At 46.9% G+C, this 13,336-nt stretch overlaps 1 protein-coding gene across 1 annotated transcript; it reads left to right on the plus strand.

Moving 5' to 3' along the window:
• Nucleotides 1-188: 188 nt before the first annotated feature.
• Nucleotides 189-10,776, plus strand: LOC127916972 (uncharacterized). Its single transcript, XM_052500371.1, has 6 exons — nt 189-415; nt 809-909; nt 3,355-3,542; nt 4,091-4,529; nt 9,538-9,659; nt 10,495-10,776. The coding sequence occupies exons 3-6, from the start codon at nt 3,366-3,368 to the stop codon at nt 10,651-10,653; spliced, it is 897 nt and encodes a 298-aa protein (XP_052356331.1). The 5' UTR covers nt 189-415; nt 809-909; nt 3,355-3,365; the 3' UTR covers nt 10,654-10,776.
• Nucleotides 10,777-13,336: the final 2,560 nt, after the last annotated feature.

Raw genomic sequence — 13,336 nt, forward strand, 5'->3', positions numbered from 1 at the left:
CTTACCGACTTGCCAAAACTATAGTTTGTTAACAAGAAATGTGTGGAGTGGTTGAAAAATGAGTTTTAATGACTCCAACCTAAGTGTATGTAAACTTCTGACTTCAACTGTATATGGTATTGATGTAGTTCCTGAGATGTTAGACTTTGTGCTGAGACTTTGATCATTGTTTGCTTGTTTGCAGCACTCCTAACCGGCTAGTTCTGAGGGATGTCTGTGGAGCGCGTCTTGGACCTGGACAATCAGACAAATGGACCTCTAGCCAGTCAACAGGCTTCCAGAGACCAACTCAGACCCCAGAACATCATCCACCATCCAGAACACCTCACATCCAATTAAGCCCTGTGACATCATCATCAACACACAAAGCTGAACAAAGACTCCCAGCAGCCTCTCCTCCCTGCTTCAAAAATGGGTATGTCATCAGGGCGGCATGTAGCCTAGAGGTTAAGAGCGTTGGACCAGTAACTGAAAGGTTGCTGTTTCGAATCCCAAAGCTGACTACGTGAAAAATCTGCCAATGTGCCCTTGAGCAAGGCACTTAACCCTAATTGCTCCTGTAAGTCGATATGGATACATGTCAAATAAAATTACAATATAATAGATTGATAACTGAAAAACTGATAACTTTTAAAGTCTAGGAATTAGAACGTAGTTGATTTTTTAAATGTGAATTGACATCTGATTCTGCTTGTTCGGTTCACACTTGTTCTGGTATCTGTCACTCTGTCAGAACTAGAAGTGACACCAACCATAGAAATCTATGCTTGGAATCATTTGAACTGATTGTACCGTTGTCCTCCACTAGATGGCGCCCTAAGAGGGCATCAGACACACTGTGCCGGGACAAGAATCAAGAGACTGGGTGTGTGTCGCCACTGCTCAAGACGCGCCGTGCAGAGTTCAGTGGTCAGTGTCACACACACACCACACAGAGAGAGAGAGTTCATTGGGGTGAAATCTTAGCTTTACCGTTCAATCTTTCACACACAGTCCAAAACAATTCCTAGACAATTTGCTCAGCTTAGGGAGGCCTGATGAAGAAAATCTAATATATATATGCCATTTAGCGGACGCTTTTATCCAAAGCGACTTACAGTCATGTGTGCATACATTCTACGTATGGGTGGTCCCGGGAATTGAACCCACTACCCTGGCGTTACAAGCGCCATGCTCTACCAACTGAGCTACAGAAGGACCACGCTACGCTATTTTTGTGAAAATGTACTATTTGTCTAAAAACCTTTTTCTTAAATCTCGGTGCTCAGTCTAGGGTATAGATCCACAGCAGTTGGAGGTCGCTTATATCTACATTGTCTTAACCAATTAAGGGTCAACCATACTTGTGTAATCAGGAGTTTTCCTCGTTAAGTGTTTTGTTGCAATTTCAAATCAAATTTTATTGGTTACATACACATGGTTAGCAGATGTTAATGCGAGTGTAGCGAAATGCTTGTGCTTCTAATGCCAACAGTGCAGTAGTATCTAACAAGTAATCTAACAATTTCACATCTACCTTATACACGCAAGTGTAAAGGAATTAATAAGAATATGTACATATAAATAGATGGATGAGCGATTTCCGAACTGCATAGGAAATATGCAGTAGATGATATAGAGTACAGTATATACATATGAGACGAGTAATGTAGGGAATGTAAACATTGTATAAAGTGGCATAGTTTAAAGTGACTAGTGATACATTTATTACATCCACTTTTTAATTATTAAAGTGGCTAGAGATTGAGTCAGTATGTTGGCAGCAGCCACTCAATGTTAGTGATGGCTGTTTAACAGTCTGATGGCCTTGAAATAAAAGCTGTTTTTCAGTCTCTCGGTCCCAGCTTTGATGCACCTGTACTGACCTCGCCTTCTGGATGATAGCGGGGTGAACAGGCAGTGGCTCGGGTGGTTGTTGTCCTCTATGATCTTTTTGGCCTTCCTGTGACATTGGGTGGTGTAGGTGTCCTGGAGGGCAGGTAGTTTGCCCCCGGTGATGCGTCGTGCAGACCTCACTTTCCTCTGGAGAGCCTTACGGTTGTGGGCGGAGCAGTTGCCGTACCAGGCGGTGATACAGCCCGATAGGATGGTCTCGATTATGCATCTGTAGAAGTTTGTGACAAGCCAAATTTATTTGTTCGCCGAGGAACTTAAAACTTTCCACCTTCTCCACTACTGTCCTGTCGATGTGGATAAGGGGCTGCTCCCTCTGCTGTTTACTGAAGTCCACGATCATCTCTTTTGTTTTGTTGACGTTGAGTGTGAGGTTATTTTCCTGACACCACACTCCGAGGGCCCTCACCTCCTCCCTGTAGGCCGCCTCGTCGTTGTTGGTAATCAAGCCTACCACTGTAGTGTTTTCTGCAAACTTGATGATTGAGTTGGAGGCGTGCATGGCCACGCAGTCATGGGTGAACAGGAAGTACAGGAGAGGGCTGAGAACGCACCCTTGTGGGGCCCCAGTGTTGAGGATCAGCGGGGTGGCAATGTTGTTTCCTACCCTCACCACCTGGGGTGGCCCGTCAGAAAGTCCAGGATGCAGTTACACAGGGCGGGGTCGAGACCCAGGGTCTCGAGCTTGATGACGAGCTTGGAGGGTACTATGGTGTTAAATGCTGAGCTGTATTCGATGAACAGCATTCTTACATAGGTATTCCTCTTGTCCAGATGGGTTAGGGCAGTGGGCAGTGTGATTGCGATTGCGTCGTCTTTGGACCTGTTGGGGCGGTAAGCAAATTGGAGTGGGTCTAGGGTGGCAGGTAGGGTGGAGGTGATCTGATCCTTCACTAGTCTCTCAAAGCACTTCATGATGACGGAAGTGAGTGCTACGCGGCGGGCGATAGTCGTTTAGCTCAGTTACCTTAGCTTTATTGGGAACAGGAACAATGGTGGCCCTCTTGAAGCATGAGCAGTGGGGTTAACATTTAGCAGGTGTTGCTGTGTCTAACCAAACCTCCCCTGCGTTTCCCTCTTCTTCTATATTGTGTTGGCAAGCCTGACCATTTTCCTGGTTGGATAAACAAATGCTTAACTTTATGGCCTTGTTAAAAATGCCTGCAGTAAACAATCTCTTGCCTTCAGACTGCTTTTCTTTTAACTCTTTCTCGTTCAGGAGACGCAACATTTAGCTGTGTGCTTTAGCCAACTCCTGTGGCTATCGCTGTCATGTCATACATGTAGGCAACCAGGCTACTGTCTCTTCAACAAGGGTCAAAATGGAACTGTTGTGTTTCGTTGTTTAGGTTCCCGCTGGGGCTACCCATACGAAAACTTTTATCAAAGTCACTTTGGATAAAAGTGTCTGCTAAACAGCATATATTTTATTATTCCTTTTCTGTTTTACATCTTCCTCAGGAGATTCCCAAATGTCTGTGAGATGCAGCCCAGTGGAGTCGGAGCAGGATTCTGCATCAGAACCATCTCCAGAAAGAGAGGTGGACAGTTCCTCAAAGACGGACGACAGGCTCTCTGTCTCCCCGGGAGACTCAACATGGAGGAGACATGACTCTGGGATGAATGGATCTCCTCCACAAAACACAGAGGTAGGACTATAGCTGTGTCTCAAGTGGGACCCTCTTCCCTAGATAGTGCACTATAGTTAATAGGATGCCATTTGGGACACATACAGTTGACTGGCCTCAGGACTCACATAAATATATGTCTAGTGGAAAACAATTGCTTATACTTACTAGTCTGGTACATAGTTATCGGTCGTAACCATACTTGTTAGCTAGCTAGGTTGAGCGTTGGCTAGCTTTTTCAAGCATTGTTAGTGTTGGCTAACTCAGTTTTGCTAGGTCTATTCCTCACAGTGAAATGACAACAGTGAACAGCCAAGTTGCTTAACTTCCACCCTATACAGATAGTCCTGATTCAGCTGAGCTGGTAGCTCCATATCTTGCAACAGGATAACACCCCAGGGTAGCTTGGTCTATAGAATAGTATAGAGTCTTGTAAAGTGTGGCCGTTGAAAACAAACTCCAGTGAACTATATGAGAACTAACTGGTTAGTGTAGGTGCATTTGCAGGCTCATATGTTTTCGTTTAGGATAACCCCTGTGACTAATAGTCCTACCTGGTGTGCTTTCAGAAGGAGGGGAAGGGAAGTTCAGGATCACTGCAGAACCAGATCAAGAGGACTAGTGGTTCATCAGGGACGGGCCCCAGGGGAAGTGTCCCTGTCCCAGCAGGCCACCGAAGCCAGAGCCCAGATAGTGACGACTCTCCCGACCGCCCCTTGATGTCAGGGGCCAGAGGTGCATCCACAGGGTCCCCGAGACACCCACTCTCCGCTGTGGCTTCAGTGACCCAGGCCACACAGGAGAAGCGGTTTACCTTTAGCAGGCCTCCCCTCTGGGCTAACCTCACAGACAGAGAGAGGAGGCCTCCCCTCTGGGCTAACCTCACAGACAGAGAGAGGAGGCCTCCCCTCCGGGCTAACCTCACAGACAGAGAGAGGAGGCCTCCAACCAAGTGTCTCTCCCTCCATCTCAGGCTGAGGCAGCCCAAGTCCACTTCCACAGAACCTAGTAAGTTGACCCATTGTTTAACCCTTCATAGCATATTGATCAGAACATACCATATCACGCATAGACTGGCGGTATGACGACACATACTACTCTGTAATATGAGTGTTGTTACGCTGAACCAACATTATAAACGAAGCAAAATGCCCTCCTCACCCAGTGGCGTCAGTAGAGAATATCATCCGGCCCTAATGGATGAACAGGCGAGGAAGTGGTTTCAGCTGTATGTCTTAGTGGGGTTCAGGGCCATTACATAACAGACTGGCTAGTATCACGATACTCAATACTAAAACAATACCACAACAACAACACAAAGAAGGCGTATTAGACAGTTTCCCAGAATGGCACTTGATCCAGACAGATAAACTCAGCTACTGTTATGCAATCAGTTGGACTTAGATTAGTAAAAACTAAGTACCAAACAACATAATGGTCATTTATTTCAATGGTAAATCTGCATTGATAAACTGGGTGAATCAAGATGTAGCCTAGGTCTATTCACAATACAGGTGAATGCATCATATTCAACAGGATTGTGTGCATTGAGCTTGTTGTAGCTGATATTATGGGGCTACAGATGATAAGCAATCCTTTCCATTTAGGACTTATTTTATTGGCAACTGTTAGAACATATTATTTTATTGTACTGATCAACATTTGCATAGAAGAAGCAATATCTTTTATCAAAGTGTGTGGTGTCTCTTTAAGAAAGTAATGAGGTCATTTGCAAGGAAGAATGTGGCTGTGGAATCTGACTTTGTGGCTAAGCAAACCAGACTGGAGGCGAGGGAGACTAAGGGTGCGTTGGTAAATTCACTCTGGCTCGAGCAGATTAAAAACGGATGAATTTACAAATGCGCAACACCTGTTGAATATTACCGGTGTCATTAAACGTTGGCAAAAAAACATAACTAAATTGTTGCCAGAATCACAGTTAGTCACCAACGCTCTAGATAACATGAAAACAGCCTAACCAGCTCTGCTAGGGCGAGTAAAATGGTCAGAGTGAGGTGTTCTCTCATTTATCTCTGGAAGTAGCTAGCCAGCTACAGAACGCTCGGATCAACCTTTCTCCTCGGCCAGAGCGTCCAGCGTACACTGAACGCTCCCGAGAGCGAAACACTCTGAATTTACTGAACGACCCAGAGCACATTCTGACACTGTAAGCAATTTACAGGAAACTCCCTCTGTTGGCATGGTGCACCACCACCGTGGCATTAGAATGGATCCTCTAGAAGGACCTAAGCTCCACCCCTATAACCAACACTAACCTTAACTTCTATGCAGCTAAGCCACACCCATAGCCACTGATTGGATCTGTGGTGAGCTGCGACCTTAGCGAGGACCTGTTCTAGCAGAGACTCGTGGGCTTCCTCTCTCTAGTGGAGTCTTGGCCCTTCAAATCCACAGTGATTAGGTAGTAACGAGTACAGGAGCCTTCATAATGATGACGCCATGAGGAGCTGGGGAGCCAAGAAGCGGTTGGAAAAGAGAGGAAACTCAAGCTTGGGTTTGTAATTTTCGGTACAGACAATATTTGCCATTAAGATATATTTTTGTCAACATGGGGCTGGGGCATCACCAGGGGAATGATGAGGACACAACATCCGATGAAGATCCTCATCTGGTCTGCATTTGTTCTCTCTTCTCCTAATGGGTCCTAGTTAAAGCTTTACAAGCTCTTTGTGGTCAGAGATGTGTAGCCAGAGGCGGGCCTGGGAAACCATCAGCTGTCAGCGGTGCTGAGAGATTAATGCCTCCACCGCAGAGGGGTGGCTCACTTTTTTGAGGTGTGTGTGTGTTTGAATATGTGTGTGTGTGTGTGTGTTTGAAGATGTGTGTGTGTCTTCACATGCACTCAAAGTGCTGACAAGGAAAAGACCATAGCAGGCTTGGTTATTCTCAGTCCCCTTTGTCCCTCTGTGTTAATGTACCATGCATGGTGGAGGAGAGAGAGGAGGCAGGCAGGGAGAGAGAGAGAGAGAGAGAGGAGGCAGGCAGGGAGCGAGAGAGGAGGCAGGCGGCCAGGCAGGTAGTGAGAGAGAGAGGAGGCAGGCAGGGAGAGAGAGAGAGAGAGGAGGCAGGCAGGGAGCGAGAGAGGAGGCAGGCGGCCAGGCAGGTAGCGAGAGAGAGAGGAGGCAGGCAGGGAGAGAGAGAGAGAGAGAGAGCAGGGAGAGAGAGAGAGGAGGCAGGCAGGGAGCGAGAGAGGAGGCAGGCGGCCAGGCAGGTAGCGAGAGAGAGAGGAGGCAGGCAGGGAGAGAGAGAGAGAGAGAGAGGAGGCAGGCGGCCAGGCAGGTAGCGAGAGAGAGAGGAGGCAGGCAGGGAGAGAGAGAGAGAGAGGGAGGCAGGCAGGGAGCGAGAGAGGAGGCAGGCGGCCAGGCAGGTAGCGAGAGAGAGGAGGCAGGCAGGGAGAGAGAGAGAGGCAGGCAGGGAGCGAGAGAGGAGGCAGGCGGCCAGGCAGGTAGTGAGAGAGAGGAGGCAGGCAGGGAGAGAGAGAGAGAGAGAGAGGCAGGCAGAGCAGAGAGAGGCAGGCGAGGCAGAGCAGAGAGAGAGAGGAGGCAGGCAGGAGAGAGAGAGAGAGAGAGGCAGGCAGAGAGAGAGAGAGAGAGAGAGGCAGGCAGGGAGCGAGAGAGGAGGCAGGCGGCCAGGCAGGTAGCAGAGAGAGAGGAGGCAGGCAGGGAGAGAGAGAGAGAGAGAGGAGGCAGGCGGCCAGGCAGGTAGCGAGAGAGAGGAGGCAGGCAGGAGAGAGAGAGAGAGAGAGGAGGCAGGCAGGGAGCGAGAGAGGAGGCAGGCGGCCAGGCAGGTAGCGAGAGAGAGAGGAGGCAGGCAGGGGAGAGAGAGGAGGCAGGCAGGGAGCGAGAGAGGAGGCAGGCAGGCCAGGCAGGTAGCGAGAGAGAGAGGAGGCAGGCAGGGAGAGAGAGAGAGAGAGAGGCAGGCGGCCAGGCAGGTAGCGAGAGAGAGAGGAGGCAGGGAGAGAGAGAGAGAGAGAGAGAGAGAGGAGGCAGGCAGGGAGCGAGAGAGGAGGCAGGCGGCCAGGCAGGGAGCGAGAGAGAGGAGGCAGGGAGAGAGAGAGAGAGAGAGAGAGAGGAGGAGGCAGGCAGGGAGAGAGAGAGAGAGGAGGCAGGCAGGAGAGAGAGAGAGAGAGAGGAGGCAGGAGAGCAGGGAGAGAGAGAGGAGGCAGGCAGGGAGAGAGAGAGAGAGAGAGAGCAGAGAGAGAGAGAGAGGAGGCAAGCAGGCAGGGAGAGAGAGAGAGCGAGAGAGAGGAGGCAAGCAGGCAGGGAGAGAGAGAGAGAGGAGGCAGGCAGGGAGAGAGAGGGGGCAGGGATAGGGAAACAGCAGGAAGTGGGAGGAGGAGGAGAGAAGAGGGATGAGACAGGAGGGGAGGGAGAGGAATATGTAGGTCCCGTGTGGATCAGTTGGTAGAGCATGGCACTGCAACACCAGGGTTATGGGGAGGAGGGGGGACAAGTAGTCACCCAGATTACTGTGGCTAGCCAAAGCTTCCTATAAAGCCCATTAGTCCTGTGTCTGTCTACTGGCACTTGACCCACACTGCCCCAATCCCCTTCCCCCCTCCAACTCCCCCTCCGACTCTCGGTCCTTCCGCTGCTACCAGGAGCTTCTAGTCCCCCTTTAAATGAACCCATTGACTCTGTGTGAGCAGCTAACAGCCAACAGCCATCTCCAGCTAGGTCCGTGATCCTATGTCAGGACCTGTACAATGTAGGCTAATCTGTATTTATGTCAAAGGTATTGATGAACAACAGGATGTAGGCTAATATTGCGTACTTCATCATAATCAATGTGATATATTAAAAGAGGAGGTGCAGTTAAAAACGTGATTATTCTTAAAAAACGATTATGCTATTTTCACACTGTCTTAATATCACTGAAATTATGATAATTATGATAATGTCCTTTTTGTGTAAGAGATGTTAGAAAACAATGTGTTCAGCTTGTTCTGATGGGATGGAACTTTTGGCCCACAGCATGACATCACAATGTGATCTGATTATAATAGACCAATGACTTTTCATCTGGGTAAGGGGATGGGCTCTAGACCATCCTATCAGCCAATCAGGGCTGTCTATGTAAATATCTTCACATTTGTTTCCTAACGCCCACATGATCAGAGAGTGTTTCAAGGGCAAAAGGAGGCTCAGGGAAATGCACTCAGTTCCTGATGTTTGGTAAACTCAGTGTAAATGATAAAGAAATATATGTTGGAGTTATTTTCATTAAATAAACAGACAGTGATTTATTAGACATACAGTGATTTACAAATTACAAAGACTACAATGCTCATCCTCCCTACAGTGTGTTAGCTAATCATTCATCAAAGTAGTCATCTTGAGTACAAATAGATACCACTCCAATCCTCTTAAGTCCTTCACTGACTGTTAGTGTGCCAGCAACTGACACACTCATTAACACACTGACTTGAAAGTGACAGTCTCAGTCGGTGGTAGAGCATGGAAAGGAGCTTCTGCTCTCAACTTCAGGCACAGTCAGTGTGCCAGCAGCTCCTTCGTGAAGCCACCCCATTGACACACTAACTAACGGTGTCAGTGTCACTTCAAGGTGCCAGTCCCAGTAGGTGGCACCATAGATATACAACAGTTATGGGTGGTACAGCAGGACAAGGTGCTCCAGTTCTGGCTAGCTCAGCGCTGAGCGTCACACTACAGATGACTCCCTGGCAAGCCTATTACCCTGGGCCAACCAACCCCAGCCTTGGTATGGACCGGCCTCAGTGTGTGTAGGGACCTTACTATATACAGTACAATCCCCTCACCTACAGACTGGTGTCTGTCTCTCTCTCCTCTCTCTCTTCCCTCATTTTGAGAGGAAGCCTAGTATATTCTGTAACTATCTTCCGCTTATCATTTAAGCCCAATGTTTTTACACCCAGCTGCTGCAACAGACCACTGGCCTGTAATATTATCACTTCCCCTTGTTTGTTTAACGACAGTGTATAATCACCATACTAAGTCAAGTGTCTCTGTGTCAGTTGTGCTTTCCAGTGAGGATGAGGAGGACATGGATGATGAAGAAGAGTGCCCCAAGCTGAAGACCCCACAACAGAGCCCCAGGCAAGGCCAACCCACCCCAGAAGAACATGTACCCAAACAGGTAGGAGGGATGGGGGGGGGCGGGCGGGCATGTGTCTCTAATGATCATGGTACATCATCACATGTCGTAGGCCTATTCCCTTTAAGTGAGTAGAATTCTAATGATATGGTTCTAATTCCATGGTTGCCTGGACAAATAACATATAGTCTGGTTTTGAATAATATTAGAGCCTTTGACAGTGCTCAGAGAAGCCAGCTATTTCAGACTTGGATTGAGAGGTCAGACTTGGAGAAGACAACATTGTAGCCTGTATCACGACTGAGGTGAGGTTTGCCAGCTCTTGTCAGCTAACTGCCTGTCTGTAACACATGTAGAGGTTTAGCTAGCGAGCAGACAGTGGGGATTGGGAATGTGTAAGTAATAAAAGAAACCAGTCTGGTGCTGTGAGATAATTAGTAGTAGAAAGCCTCCCCAGTGGATGTTTTAGAAGAAGCATGTAACTGGTTAAGATCCAACATGCTTGTTATTGTGTTTCGACGCTGTAGAGGAACAGATTAAACCCTCATGCTGAGCATCTCAGCCAGAGCTACATCTCTGTTCTAGGATTTCTATATTGCTCAGTGCAGTGTCACTTCTTTTACTGTAGCTGGAGGGACCTAGCTGAAGGGCCTCCACCTTAAACTCCATCCACTGTAACTTGTTGCACCTAAAAGACATCACCAATTGAAAACATTCTAGGAAATCGTGGTCGATTTAAAGCATTTGTTTCCAAGAGGGCCTTTGTTTCATGCCTGGGAAGAAATCTATTGAAGCAGTTGAGGTGGATATGAGGTGTTTTATGCAATGCTGTGAATTATTTCAATGTGTGCCGGTGCCTCTGTGTTGTGATTGACAGGCTGGAGAGAAGGTCACAGGGTCACAGAGCATATCGGAGCACCAACCTGGCAGCACACAGCCACTGCCTCCTATCATGGAACTGTCCTTCTCTACACTGCACGCTGGGGTGGTCCGAGCGCAGGCCAATGGAAACCTGGTGGTAAGACCCTTTGGCTAGTGGTGTGTGTGTGTAGGTCACTCTATCTTTGTGTACACATAGGCGCGTGCTTGTGCTCCACATTCAAAATTAGCTGAGCATAATACCTGTGCGTTCCAAATTTGTGTCTCAGTTGAAGCCTTTATGAATGTAAGACAGAAACAACCAGGTTCTTTCCTCACTGTCCTGATTTCACATCAATATTTGCCCAGCTTCTTTCTTTCTTTCTTTCTTTCTTTCTTTCTTTCTCTCTTTCTTTCTCTCTTTCTTTCTTTCTCTCTTTCTTTTCATGCTCTCTTCCAGATAGCTTCCCCCTTAATGTGATTGGCCCATCACTAGTTTTTGTTCCTGGTTTATATTTTAATAAAGGACATGTGTTGTCCAACGTCTTAATGGGCCAGTCCTCACAAAATAGGGCTTACATATTACACTGATGGGACGGATGGAGAGAGCTGTAATAAAATAGAAGATCAAATATGTGTCGCTACTTTGAACACTTGGAACACAACCTTCACTGGCAGTCTCAAACACCCACATGCCAGTCTCTTACTGGAACAATAACATGATAAGCAACTCAAGACCATGACTGGCAAAACATCGGCAGTTTATCACCAGGTGTTCTCCAAACTCCCATAAAATCCTTTAACAAGCAATTAAGAAATAGTGTGGTGCTAATCCCGCAGTGAATTAAACCGTGGTCAGTGAGTCCGGAGCAGTTGCCTTGTGGTCAATAGATTACTGTGTCAAACTGTTGTTGTTTTCCACTGTGAGGTCAGCAAAACAACAGGAAGTCCCCATTGCCTATTTTATTTATTTATTTATTTAGCTGCTTTTGTCATGTCTGGAAACTTTCCCTCCATTGTTGAACGAGGTCTTTTATTGACACCAGGTTTAAACAGAATAGATTCTGTTAGATTGGCCTTGTGGTCCATAGATTACTGCTAAATATGTCCTTGTATTCAATCCTTTTAGATCTACACAAGTGCATCTGCCTTGTGGGAATACGGGTCTTGGGGAATAAGGTTGCCTAAAGGTTGGTCAAGACTGAGATTAGGGTCAGTCTGCCTTGTATATCACATAGATTATCCTCCAGTTGCCTTTACCTCTTCTCTAATCAGATTTTACTGCAGTTCCCTTGTGGTACATACCGTAATGACAACATGTCAGCATTTGCCTTGTGGTAATAGATTACTGCAGTTGCCTTGTGGTCAGATAGATGGCATCAGTTGCCTTGTGGTCAATAGATTACTGTGCAACTGCTGTTGTTTTCCACTGTGAGGTCAGTCAAATCAGATGGGGGGTGAGTTACATTGCCTAATTTATTTATTTATTGAGCTGCTTTTGTCATGTCTGGAAACGTTCCTTCTGTTGTTGAACGAGGTCTTTTTTGTTGACGACACCTATTAAACAGAATATGTATTATTCTGTTATGATTGGTATTGTTTCCATAGCAACCATGCTAAATGCTGACTACCTATTCAATCCTTTCAGATCTACAACAAGTGCATCTGGTCTGGGCTAGGGGAATACGGGTCTGGGGAATAAGGTTCTAAAGTGTTGGTCAAGACTGAGCATCAAGGGTCAGGGGTCAGTCTACCCTCCTTAGTATATGACCCAACAGGATTTTATAAATATCCCTCCACCTATTCCTTTTACCTCTTCTCTAATCAGCAATTTTATTCATCCCCTCTTATTACATACCGTAATGACAACATGTCAGCATTTTCCACCGTGCTAATATATTTCATCACCTCCCTGCCTTTTGTAGGTACAGATGATGGCAGTAAAAATAAATGTTTCAGTTATACCGCTGAAAGGTAATCACTGACAGCTTGACATTGCAGGGCTGTGTGTATGTGTGGTGGAGTATGACCTAGTCTAATGATTCCAGCCTGGGGAAAGATGATTTAAAGCGCCAAAAAGCCTCAGAGGGTGAAGTCACTGTGTGTTTTAGTGTTTACTGCAACACATGCAGGGTCCTTTCCTTCCCCAGGGGATCATATGGGCTCCATAGCCTCCCTGAGCCACCCTCTTCCACATGTACCTGCTGCGGCCTCTGAGACTTAGGTCAAGGTATTCAGATGAGGAGGGCATTTACGGCAGATGAGTGGCCATACTGTTTGTGCCACCTTGTCACCCCACTTGGCCCTCATTGTCATGCTAAACATGTTTGGCTTGACAATAAGCAAAATGAGTTGGCAAGAGCACAATCAGATGCTGTAACCAGGTCTAGTGGCTAAGTCAGACTGGCAAACACACTTCTGTTCTGAAAGTGTAGTGCTGAAATCCATTGTCCAGGAAGGAAAGATTAACCAGTACGATGCAAACAAACTGTATTAACATTTACAGGTATTATATACATGTAGAAGGAGGGGTGTCGGTGAGGTCTGCCTATTCTATAGCCCAAGACGGAGTCTCTTCCCAGGTTGTCCTGGGAGGGGTGTGTATATGGCAAAAACAACTGCCTATACCCCGGCTACACTGCTGTTACTTAAACACGACGAATTAAGACAGGAAGTGCCTGTATACAGTTCCTCTTAGCCGTGGTTTTGGCTTATATACCTACAACCCCTGAGGTGCCTTATTGCTATTATATACTGGTTCCAATGTGTAATTAGAGCTGTAAAAATAAATGTTTTGATTTAGACGGGAGTCCATGGTTAAAATACCACTTGAAAAAGATGTCAATCTCAATGTGACATTC

This window comes from Oncorhynchus keta, unplaced genomic scaffold (assembly GCF_023373465.1).
Source record: "Oncorhynchus keta strain PuntledgeMale-10-30-2019 unplaced genomic scaffold, Oket_V2 Un_contig_10373_pilon_pilon, whole genome shotgun sequence".
Lineage (NCBI taxonomy): Eukaryota > Metazoa > Chordata > Actinopteri > Salmoniformes > Salmonidae > Oncorhynchus > Oncorhynchus keta.

What these genes read in the sequence shown, in the direction of transcription:
- LOC127916972 (XM_052500371.1), top strand. Translation starts at nt 3,366, where the DNA reads ATGTCTGTGAGATGCAGCCCAGTGGAGTCGGAGCAGGATTCTGCATCA. An exon ending in CTCCTCCACAAAACACAGAG is followed by an intron (nt 3,543 to 4,090) that starts GTAGGACTATAG and finishes GTGTGCTTTCAG; the next exon opens with AAGGAGGGGAAGGGAAGTTC. An exon ending in GTCCACTTCCACAGAACCTA is followed by an intron (nt 4,530 to 9,537) that starts GTAAGTTGACCC and finishes TCTCTGTGTCAG; the next exon opens with TTGTGCTTTCCAGTGAGGAT.